At 41.2% G+C, this 11,613-nt stretch overlaps 1 protein-coding gene across 2 annotated transcripts in view; it reads right to left on the minus strand.

Annotated features, from left to right (window-relative positions):
• Positions 1-10,735, minus strand: part of PDGFD (platelet derived growth factor D) — a 214,697-nt gene extending 203,962 nt beyond the window's left edge. Inside the window, exon 1 of one of the 2 annotated variants that reach the window (XM_014741322.3) lies at positions 10,207-10,735. In XM_014741322.3, the coding sequence (XP_014596808.3) occupies positions 10,207-10,330 (124 nt within the window). In that variant the 5' untranslated portion in view covers positions 10,331-10,735. The remainder of the gene's footprint in view (positions 1-10,206) is intronic. The other variant, XM_023644723.2, reaches the window with a different exon arrangement.
• Positions 10,736-11,613: the final 878 nt, after the last annotated feature.

The following is an 11,613-nucleotide window of genomic DNA, read 5'->3' on the forward strand; positions in this document are numbered from 1 at the left end:
ATCTCACCTATTAAGTTGTCATAATGGGTTGGTAAGTGAGCCCACATATTTACTTTTATGGTTCAGGGACATTTAGCCTAACATCTGAACACACAAAAGAGAAAATCAAGAAAGTATAACTCACTGTTCTACAATTAAAAGTTACTTCTCTACAATTAAAAGTTACTTCTCTGCTCATTTTAATAAATAATAATAATAATAAGCAATAGAGATTTGTCTTTCAATCTTCAAATAACATTGTACCCAACAACAGCTTAACCAATACCACTTTTTCTAAACAAATATTAGCATAGATGATTTACGGTTATAATGTGGTCAACAGGATAGAGTCTTCCAAAAAAGAAAATCCCAAGTCACATAAGGGTGGCACTCAGATGACGCTGCCTTGCCCTATGCTTAGTCACAACATAATTTATCTCTTTCACCAAAGTAAGAGCTTTAACAGAGTAGAGACTGTGCCTTAGGCTTAACTGTTTCTACTTCAGTGCTGCACCCAGAGCTTTGCACGTAGTCAGTATTCAATAAATATTTGTCAAACTAATGAGCAGTGTTTATGCTTACTGCGGCAGGGTTTGATGAAAAGTAGTAACCTAAAGAATTCAATCAAAACAATATAAAGCCACAGTGGCTTTTCTCAGGGTACTTAAATATTCTCCCCAGATGCTGTACTTAAACTAAACTCCAAATGGCTCTCTCCATTCTCTATTTTTTTAAATTAACAGCTGTCTAAAAATCCTGTAATTATATATTTAGAACTTCAACAAACTTTTTGTTTTTATAAGAAAGGTATACTTTTTTATTCCATTCAATAGTAACTCTCTTGTTCAAGCCTCAGTAAAATGACATACAGTGTGAATATGTTCTCTCTCTATAGATAAATGTATAAACAGAATGGAGATGCATTAATCTTTCCTTAATCTTCTATAGTCAATCATCCAGACTGAACCTTAAGACTTGTTTCCTGATCCTTAACTTACTTTCACTCTTTCTTTTGAGCTTTTATTAAGCAGTGGGAATTTCATGTAAAACTACTCAAATGCTAACACTGGAAAGGAAAGGATTCATTTTAGTCAGTGTATGTACTGGGGTGGTGGGGGGCAGGGAGGAGGCGGTTGAAAATTCTCCACATTTCATTGATGTTAGTCCAAACTTAACCCCAAAATGTCATGCTTATGCCTAGCAGCAGTCTAAAAGTATGTATAATCTTGGCATTCTCAACAAAGTCTTTGGAAACGCCATTGTATACAGTGGCTTCACACCAAGCCGCTGTATACAATGGTGATGAAAACAGTTGGCCACGTTACAAACAGTTGAGAAATATCAGGTATTATCATACACCCACAACCATGAATACCACCTACTTTAAAAACATAAAACATAGTTGATTACTTCATGTTCACTGTGCATACAGTTCATGCAAATAAGTGATTTTCTCTCTTGCCTCCCTGCCTCCAGATTTCATCCACAGAGATAGTGCACAAGTTACTAAAGCTTAAAGTGTCCATAAATTAATTTTCTAACCATGGCTTTCGCTTATCTGCTTTTCCTCTTCTATTCCCTATCTTGTTCAATGATACAAACAGCCACCCACTTAACAGAAACCTGACAGTCACCCTAGCTTGAGAGTTTAAACACTCCTTCTCCCATTCTTTTACAATCTGATAGTGAGCGGGCTCCTGTGGCCCGACAGGCAGTCATAAAAAGAAGGCAATGATTGGTTGACTTACTGATCCTTCAAACCTCATGGAGCTTCTCCTATGTGCCAGGCAACAAAATGGACAATGAGGATGCTCAGCTGTATTAAATACAGTGAGTATGCTCACATCAGCAGATGTCAGATATGTAAATAAGTAGTCTCAGTGTAGGCTTTCTGATGGAAATGTGGGAGACATAAAGGAGCAGTCAATTCTACATGGGGAGGGCTGGGAGTCAGGAAGCCTGCAGGGAGTGGCATAATTCCTCTATCTAAAACCTGATGCCTGGTCAGTACTCTCACTCAACAGTTCATTCAAAGATAATTGTGATATGTCTGGAAGAACAACGACAACAAAAAAAAGACTAATTCTGTTAAGGAATTCACCACTGGATGAATAACCTAATATTCTAAAAACTAATTATTTTACTCTCAAGCCTACTGAATTGGAGAGTTTACTTTAACTTAATAAGTAGTGTTAATAATTTTAGTTTTAATTAAATTAGTTTACTAATTGTTAATTAAGAATTCTGATCCCATCGGGCCGACCTGGTGGCATAGTGGTTAAGTTTGTGCACTCTGCTTTGGCAACCCAGAACTCACAGGTTTGGATCCCAGGTGCAGACCTACACACTGCTCATCAAGCCATGCTGTGGCAGTGTCCCACATATAAAATAGAGGAAGATTGGCACAGATGTTACTTCAGGGACAGTCTTCTTCAAGCAAAACTCAGGGCCAATCTCCCTCACAAAAAAAAGAGAAAGAAATCTAAACCCAATAGGATCTAATCCAAAATGCCAACAAAATTCCTTTTCATTTATCTCTTAACTAATACAGATCTATTAGTTACCACTAGAAAAATGATAATAATAGCTTATCATCACCCAGTCTACAATCTTTCTCTTCCATACATTGTCATACTAAGCGTTGTCAATTTTTCTGATTGAAATCCATATATACTTAAGCCAATACCTCCAGTTTACGATCCTGGTAAACTTATCAAACACATAATCTAAACTTTCCTTTATGACTCAAGAACATCATTTTAAAAATCAGCAACTTTACTGGGCTGTCATATAGTAATTCCCTAGTGACATATGGAGATAGGGTGTGTCTTAGTCCATTAGGTTTATTATAACAAAATACCATAGGCTGAGTAGCTTATAAATATCAGAAATTTATTTCTTGTACTTCTAGAGGCTGGGAAGTCCAAGATTAAGGCACCAGTAGATTCAGTGTCTTTTCCTGGTTTTCTTCCACGGTGAAAGGGGCAGAAGATCTCTCCAATGTCTGTTTTATAAGGGCACTAATTCCATTCAGGAGGGCTCCATCCTCAAGACCTAACCACTTCCCAAACGCCCCACCTCCTGATACCACCCACTGGGGGTTAGGATTTCAATGTATGAATTTGGGGAGGACACAAACATTCAGTCTATTGTAGGCTGGAACTATTTTCAACTTATTCAATAAAAAGCCTAAGCCAGTTGTGCTTGCTTAGGTCTTAAAAATGCTTTTCAAGGCCTGAAAATGTAAGAGGAGACAGGAAAACTGTAAGCTCTCACTTCTCAATGCTAATAGTGTGAATAACTCGAATCAGTCCTGTTCTCTATTCTAACACCATGTGCCATGGATATGGAAACCACATAAGCAAATGTGATGGAATTACACGGAAAGTAAAGGCAAATGGTCTTTTAGTGTCTACCACATGAACTTTATGAACTCATTTATACACATTATGACACTGATTTTGACTTCTAAGTGTATTTGTTCCATATTTATTAGTTCATTTGGTTGTGTTTCACATAGGGGAAGTTGCTGAATAGCTAAATTCTGTAAAAGCAGACCTTTGCTATCTTGCTTGTTTTAAATGTTTCAGTGAAATGCAGAACTTGTCAGCAGCTTCTTACATTGGGTCTAAAATGACTTGTTCAAAACTAACATAGCATATTCAACCCATGTTCACAGCTCACACTCAGCAATGGTCACTGAGCAACTTCGGTCCAATCTGAAGGCATGCTGGACGGCAAATGTCAAAAATCAAGAACCCTAATATACACGGTTTCAAATCATGTTTGACTCACTCTTATAGGCAAAGTACTGCAACCAAAACTATCTGTCTTCATAAACACACTACAAAAACATGCTCAAGTAAAAAACCTAAAATCTGAGAAAAGATGGCTCCTCACGATGAAAGACAAGCTCATATGCCCGTGCTATGATGCTTTCCCCAGACCTCCCTGGCTCCCAGTTATACAAAACCACTAACCTGCACACGGCACAAATCACCAAAAAACAGTATTAATCTACCAATATTAAAGCTAATAGATGTCAGCATACCATAGGGAGGAGCAGAGAAAAGATACATTATTACATGCATCATCAACACTTGTAAGAAACAAGGCAGGCTTCATTCTTGTTCTGAAAAAAAAAACTGTTGGAAGAAACTATTTCTTCCTGTCTGTGCACTTTACAGTCTCCTGGGTTTATTCCTTTATTTATGACCTACACTTGGTCCTGAAATACTGGATGGGGAGGCAGAACATTTTTGCTGCAGAATTTGTCTCTGATTCTTTCATTTTTTTGCTATTATATATTATCCCCCTGTAGCTTTTTGCTGAAGCTCTCCTTCACAGGAAAGTTAATGTAAAGACGGTCCCTTTTAAATTGCATTAATTTTGAAATGTGGGAGTTTGAAATAACTTAAACACTAGACAGGTTACTTTCGTGATTTCTATTACCCTAATGAGACAGCTAACAACATCTAACATCTGGCATGCTGAGCTGCAGAGGGGCATCCGGGGCAGGGGATCTCAGCGAGGCCCTGAGGTGCTGGGCACCTAAAATTTGGAGATTTGGGGCAAGGGAAGTCAGTTACAACCTCCACTATCACACTGAAAATGAAATAATTCCATTGAAAATGAAATAATTCCATGTCCATGTCCCAGAGGCAGTGGAGGTGTAAGAGGACTAGCTCTGATCTAGCACTGGCCTGGCTGACTTCTCAGGAACACCATCATTCAGTATACAAACACAGGACAGGCTATATCTTTCTCCAAATTAAATCTTTCAAGGGCTTCCAATAGCCCTCAGCATAACAGCCAAACTCCTGACCATTACTTCCCAAGGCTTTCACTAGTGGGCACCTGCTCACCTATGTTCTCATCTCCAAATCTTGGCAAGTGCTTTCTCTCCACCAGGAAATTCCACCCTCCTTCCTCACTGTCCCCAACTTCTTAACTCCTACTCACCCTTCATTTCCCCAGTTAGAGATCACTTCCTCCAGGAAGCCTTCTCCAGTCTCTTAAGTCTATATTAGGTACTCCTTGTGAATTCCCATGCCCCTCTGTATTTCCTCCATTGAAGCACTATCACGCCACACAGTGATGTCACCCTTTTTTAACTGTGAAATAATTATTTTTCCAATAAAACTTGTATGATGAATTCAAATATGTGAAACAGAAATGTGGAGACACGTGGAATTGTTCTGTTGAAGAAGGGCTGGAGAACCTGAAGCTACACATGTTCTGCCTCCCCAGTAGGTCTGCAGTGACCCCTAAAGAACTTCGGGAGAATCCTGGGACTCTCCAGAACACATCGGAAAGACAACTGCAACACAGTGGAACTTAATACTTTGTCTACATTGTCCACTAAACTATAGGCTCCAAGAAGGCAGGAACCATGTATGTTTCATTCATAATGTGCTAGATAACCAAGGATCTAGCACAGAAACTGGCAGATATTAGAGATGCAATAAATAATTGTTGAATAAATGAATAATAGTTACAGTGGAGGTCAGCAGCAGAGCTCAGGATAAAGAACTATCTGTACGTTAGTTTTCATCCTTTTATCTTTAGGGGACAGTCCAGGTCAAGTAAAGAATGACCTGAAAAGAGAGAACTTTAAAAGAGGCCAGATAGCTCAGATACCAACTCACTAACTCTTGATCCGTGATGAAAGACCAATGCATTACTTAAACGACATGGCACAGATGAATTAGAAATATCCTACATTTGGTTTGCTTAAAAGATGTCCCTATTTTAATAAGAGGAAGAATTTTATTAAGATGTTCAGAGAGTCCCTTTTTAAGCTAGTCAGATCATTTCAGCAAAGAAAGTTCATGAGTAAGTTCCAGAAGGAAGATGATTTGCTTTATGACTCAGCTCCCAAGGACAGAGACATAAATACACATATCCTTCCAGACTCTTAGAATGATTGAGTTCTGAGACCACACATACTTAAGAGTCCTGTGTGACAGTATGCTTATCACTGGTCCTTAGAGATCAGTGACTCTGGGGACATTGTTCCATTGTTTGACCCTACTGTTCTGAAACAATAAGTTCTGCTTTCATTCACTGAAAGGGAAAATCCTGTAGACAAAAATCACTGGCATTCAAAGAACACACAATGGTCATTACTCTAACTCTCAACCTACCGGCATCTTCCACTACATAGTATACAGACACCTGGCCAAACTCCCCTCTTTAAAGGAACCTCTATTACATACTATAACCTATGGCAGCAAGCCAAAGCCATGTTGCATTTAAAATATGAAATCACCACTATGCTCTATAAGATTATGAAGCTTTAATATCCTTAGAGTTGAACCAAAAACATCAACACAGAAGAACACAAATTTAGACACTGATTCTTAGCTTTCAGACACTTTATAAATAATTTGTTTATATTGTCCTTTGTTTTCTTGCCTTCCCTTTAAGCTCTGATCTTTGCACCAAAGTCAATGTGCTGTCATCAATGATGACAATAGAAACTCATGTTATTTAAGAAACAAGCTTGACTACTTAAAAATCTAAGACCACAATTACTAAAACTGCAGGCCCATCACTACATAATGACCATGTAACAGATAATTCAAGTACCGGCATATTAAACAACCAAACGGAACTAAATTCAGAATCATTACCACCAACACCAGTACTTTCTGAAAGCAAGAAGAAGTCAAGGAAATGAAGAGCGCATCTGTATTCTTAACCCCCTAAGCGGGAAGTTCTCTCTAGTTAGATTTAAAAATAAGTAAGTAATACTGTCAGTTAATTGCTACCTTTATACTTCTTGATCCACACTCTGAGCAACACCAATTGTGGCCAGTTATTACAAAAGCACCAATTGCACAGGCACTAAAATAAGAATGTGTGGATGCTATTGCTAAATTAAGATTTTCTCTGTGCCAAGAGGTGGGTTAGAAATGGGTAACAGAAGTAAATAAGCTTGAGGAAGAATAATAAATATGATATAAGGAAGTATAAATATTCAATTAAGTACTGCAAAGTATTAATATTTTAATCCTTCTTAGCTGTAAATCTGAGTTTACTCCTGGAGACTGACCAAATTCAACCAGCCTCCTCCACTGGGTCACCTCTAGCCATTCTGCAGATGCGGAAAAGGGCTCTGCAGATATCCCCTTTAGAACAGGAATACATTGTGATGGAGAGTTCTGGAAGGCCAGGAGATAGCAGCAGACCAGCCCCCTACACTGGCAGAAGGACAACTATCATTTATCAATCCTAATACTCTATTTCCGTATCATTTCTTAGCTACTCCAGTTACCCGGAGCTATCAGGTACAGGTAGATGCAAAACAAGCTTTTTTTTGTAACAGGTTGGACAGACTCCAACACATCTCATGCTCTAGACAGGATGCCTGCCCTCTTTGTTCCTTTCTGGATGCCAATATTAGGTAGCAGCTAACAGGGTCAGTGGGGACAAATCAATGGCACTCAGGTGTGAAAACAGTTTTATCATTAGATAATGGTTTCTAAAACTCCTATTCAAGGGTCATGTCTGACTCTGTTGTGATTTGCTACCATCTTTAATCTGAGGGCCAGATCTTCCAAAGACCCTAAGTTAATGTTTGGAAACTGATCTTCTATCTGTCCCCATATTATATTCCAGGTCCTTGTCCTCCCCAAGTTTATATCCTGTCTTAATCTGGAAGTCAAAAGAGCAAGAATATTGTCCTTTTTAAGGAGCCGTTAAGGAACCCTGCAAGAGCAAGTTAAAAATGTCTAGAGTCAGAACAAGGCTTTCATTTAATAAGTTACTACTTACTCTCATCAGCTCAACTGTCGCCATTAAGATTTTCCAGACACTGTCTAGGCTTTTTCAAAGATCCTTTATTTTCACTTTCTCACCAAATCTCTATGGCAGTGTTTCTCAATCTTTTTTTCATTATCATCAATCCCCCCTTAAGGAGCCTTTTTGGACAGTTTTTTCCTAATCACCTCCCACCATGAGACATTAATGCTACAGATATATTGTCTACCTGTTTTATGTACTGGCCCTTTGGAGGACCACAAACCGCGGTAATAGCTAAGATTTTTTCACCCCCTAAAATCCAATTTTGCTCCTTTTGGGCAATACTGCCTCTCTTTGAGAACGCATGCCCTGTAACACCTAAGAATAAGCTGCCTCTTAAAAATTCCCTAAATTAACAACAAATTATCAGTGTTAACTTTTTTTACTCTGTATATAACAATTTTTTTTTAATCTAACTACCTTTCCGCCCTTCCTATTCTTGTTTATAAAATGAGATTGATGGTGAGGAAAGTATTGAAAAATCTGAACTAATCAAAACGTGTGTGTGTGTGTACTGTTGGGAACTGCAAAACAGCTTTAGCTAAAATACGAAAAGATAAATCCAGGGTAGTTTTTAAAATTTTGATTAAAAAAAGCATTGCTTATATAGACTAGACAGACGTACAGAGTTTTAACAATGAAAACTAAAATGAGACTACTCTTTTCCAAAGAAAAAAAAATTATGAGTTGCATGACTTGGTTTTAGTTGAAATCTTGAGTTACTGGGCAATGGTTACATACTTTTCATTTTCTGTCCTTGACTTCTTGTAACTGATACTTTGGAGGCTAAGGATTACAAAATTATGGCTGTGAAGTCATGCAAATTATAAATGGCATTTTACTCTATGCAGCTGAAAGGGCATCTAAAGTGCAAATATTAACAAATCTAAAAATTCAACTAGGAGAAGACCGTCTCATAACACTAATGAGTGAAGTAAAACTATAAATCATTTTCATAGGTGGTGATTTTTACGGGAGGTGATTAGTTTGGTCTTGAGCCTAAACCTTTTTTTTAGGTTTAGTAAGAAAATGTTGTGCTTTAACTAAGATGGAAGGTTATCAAAAATGCACTGCTAGAGTATTTTATATAAAAACACTGTGATAACGTTATTCCATAAATATAGGGGGTCTCTGGCCAGGAGGTGATTCTCTGGCTTCCTGTAGGCCCTCTACACACTTACAACACTTCAGACGACTTGAGCACACTGAGATCCACAGTCTACTTGTCAACAAAAAATATAATAGTTTTTTTGTGTGTTTCAAAGTCCAAAAGCCTTTCAGTGAAGTCAAATTGAGAACATACCAAGAAAGAAACTGATAAGAAAGTGAGATGGCTAACATGAATTTACCAGAGAACAGTCAAATGTTGCCAGCTCAAACAGTGAAGTCATTAAGAAGACCTTGGTGATCTCTTTAGGGGATGTGTTAGAACTTGAAGCAAGAAGACGGAGAGAAAGATATTACTGATGAAGGAAAACAACAAAGACTTATGGGTCAGTTCAGGTAGATGGCAGAAAACAGCTGCAAATTACTGGAAACATCAGCTGTAGTTGAGAATTGAGGAATAAATCAACCTCAGATCTTGGTGGAGACGCAGAAAGTAAATAAATCCTATTAACGTCTCTGGGACCCAAGGGCCCAGGTGTCCTCTAGAGAAAAGGAAAACAAACAAGGCTGCTGGGACCTTGCTTAGGTTAGCTGTTTAAAGAGCTCTGCTTCTTGCAAACAGTTGGAAAGCCTTCTATGCAAGGAAACTAATAGCAGGATCCTGGTCCCCCTGTGGTACGCATGAAACCCCAGAAGCCCTATTCTCCCAGAATCTGAGTTTCTGAGCCACACTTCACCCCAAAGGGAAAGTCAATTCGGGGACGAAAAGGGCAACATACTGTACACCGCCACCTCCTCAAAATAATCTACAAAGGTTTTCGCTCTGTTTCATATACGACTGCGGGACTGAAACGCATCATTCCCTCCTCCCACCAAAACAATAAAGGTCAAAATAAATCACCCAGACAAAGCCACTCCTGAGTTCCTCCACCTATCAGAAATGCCCCATCGACCCGAGTTTCAAGTTCAAAAGATTAAGAGCCTGACCGAGGGGCGGCGCAGCCTGCAACTTTCTGCGACTCCAGGATCCTGGGATCAGTGACAACTGGTCACCAAAATGACTGCTCTAGGGTGCAGCGAGAAGAGCCACCTGACCCATCCGATCCCCTCCAGCAAGCGTCCCACACCTCCGTCCCACTCCGGAAAAAGGGGCTCCCTCAGCACTGGGGACAAGCACGAGACACCGCCACCCCCACCACTCTGCATTCTCGACTTCATTTGAAAAACTTCAGAGAGAAGGAAACAACCACGACGACAACAAAAAATGTGCTTTTTTTCAATTTAAAGAATAATAATAAAATCTGAGTCTCTTACCATCTCGCCTGAGGTTGGCGCTGCGCAGAGCTTTGATGGATGCGCTCTGCGGAATTGCAGAAGTGTCCCGATAGCTGCAAAAGTTTGCGCAGACTAGAGTGTAGATGAGGATGAGCCGGTGCATTGGGATCAGCGACCCAGGGACAGCGCCGCTCCAAGAGAAAGCCGGGGTCTGCTCCGGGACGGAGGCCACGCCGCGCTCTCGCCGCTGCGCTCGCCCCGCGCTTGCCGGGCCGCTGTTGCTAATCGCTGAGCTCTCCCCAAACTTCCTGCATGCTGAACTTTCTGAGCGCGTGTGGGTGCCGCACTTCCTTGTGGTGCTGAGAGTTGATAAATGGTGACGGGACAAACAACAGGTTGACGTTTGTTCGCCCCCTCCGGTGGCCAGCAGCTGCAGCACAGGCTGCAGGGGGCGGGCGGCGGCGGCCCGGGCAGGCCAGCGGAGCAGCCGCGTCCTCCGCCTCGGCGCCGGCGCCCCGAGCTGCGCGCACGCCCGCTCCCAGCCCAGCCCGGCGCGAGCGCTCCCGCGGCCCGGCCCGGCCAGACCCGCGCGGCCACTGAGCATGCCCAGTTTGACAGTGGGCCAGGGCTCTTCCCACCTCCGCGGGGTAAGCCCGCGTCCTTGGACTGGAAAGGGAGCAGAAAACAAGGTGGCCAGGAGGGAGTGGGAGAGGGTAGCTTCCCAGTACTTGTCCAGAGGTGACTGGCTCATCCACCCGCAAGACGGAGTTCACCCTTGGTGATGGTGGAGGTTAGGGAGGGGGACTAGAGCTGGAAGCGTTTAGTTTACAAATAACCAAAATCAGATTCTCCTTAGTCAAGATTTCACTATGCGAAAAAGTGGAAAAGCGCAAGGGCAAAGCAGCTAGGCTCTGAGTTTCCTTTGAGCGTCAGTAGGTGTGACCTTAGCTGAGTCAAGGTTCATTTCTGAGGGGGAAAAACAGCCCGTCCTTCCTATCTCCTAGGGCTCTAGGTGTGACAGGCCCATGTGGTGAAGCGTACAGTCAATCGTCACGGGTGTTTTTATATGCCCCATCCCAGCCCTGCACAAGAGAAGGGGCTGGAGGTCAGGGTGGGGTCGGGCAGGGACAGAGCGGTAAGATGAAGTCGTCAAGAGAGAACACTGTGTTGTCTTCACAGCCCTTAGTAAGAGGCAGGGAACATCCAGGCCTTTGGCCTCCCTCCTTGAAGTATCTGGAAGCTTAGAGGTCCAGAGGAATGGCCTCTGGATTCCAGGAACTTCTACATCATGCATTTATCTCCCTGGGGTAGGGAACTATATTTGAAACAGGAGTGTGTCTAGACTCTGCTGCTCACTGGTTTTGTCACCTTGAGTAAGTCATTCTCTTGAGCCTCACTTTCTTTACTTACAGCAGGAGAGTAGCAATTCTTGGTTTGTATGGTTGT

Source organism: Equus caballus, chromosome 7 (genome assembly GCF_041296265.1).
Source record: "Equus caballus isolate H_3958 breed thoroughbred chromosome 7, TB-T2T, whole genome shotgun sequence".
NCBI classification, from domain to species: domain Eukaryota; kingdom Metazoa; phylum Chordata; class Mammalia; order Perissodactyla; family Equidae; genus Equus; species Equus caballus.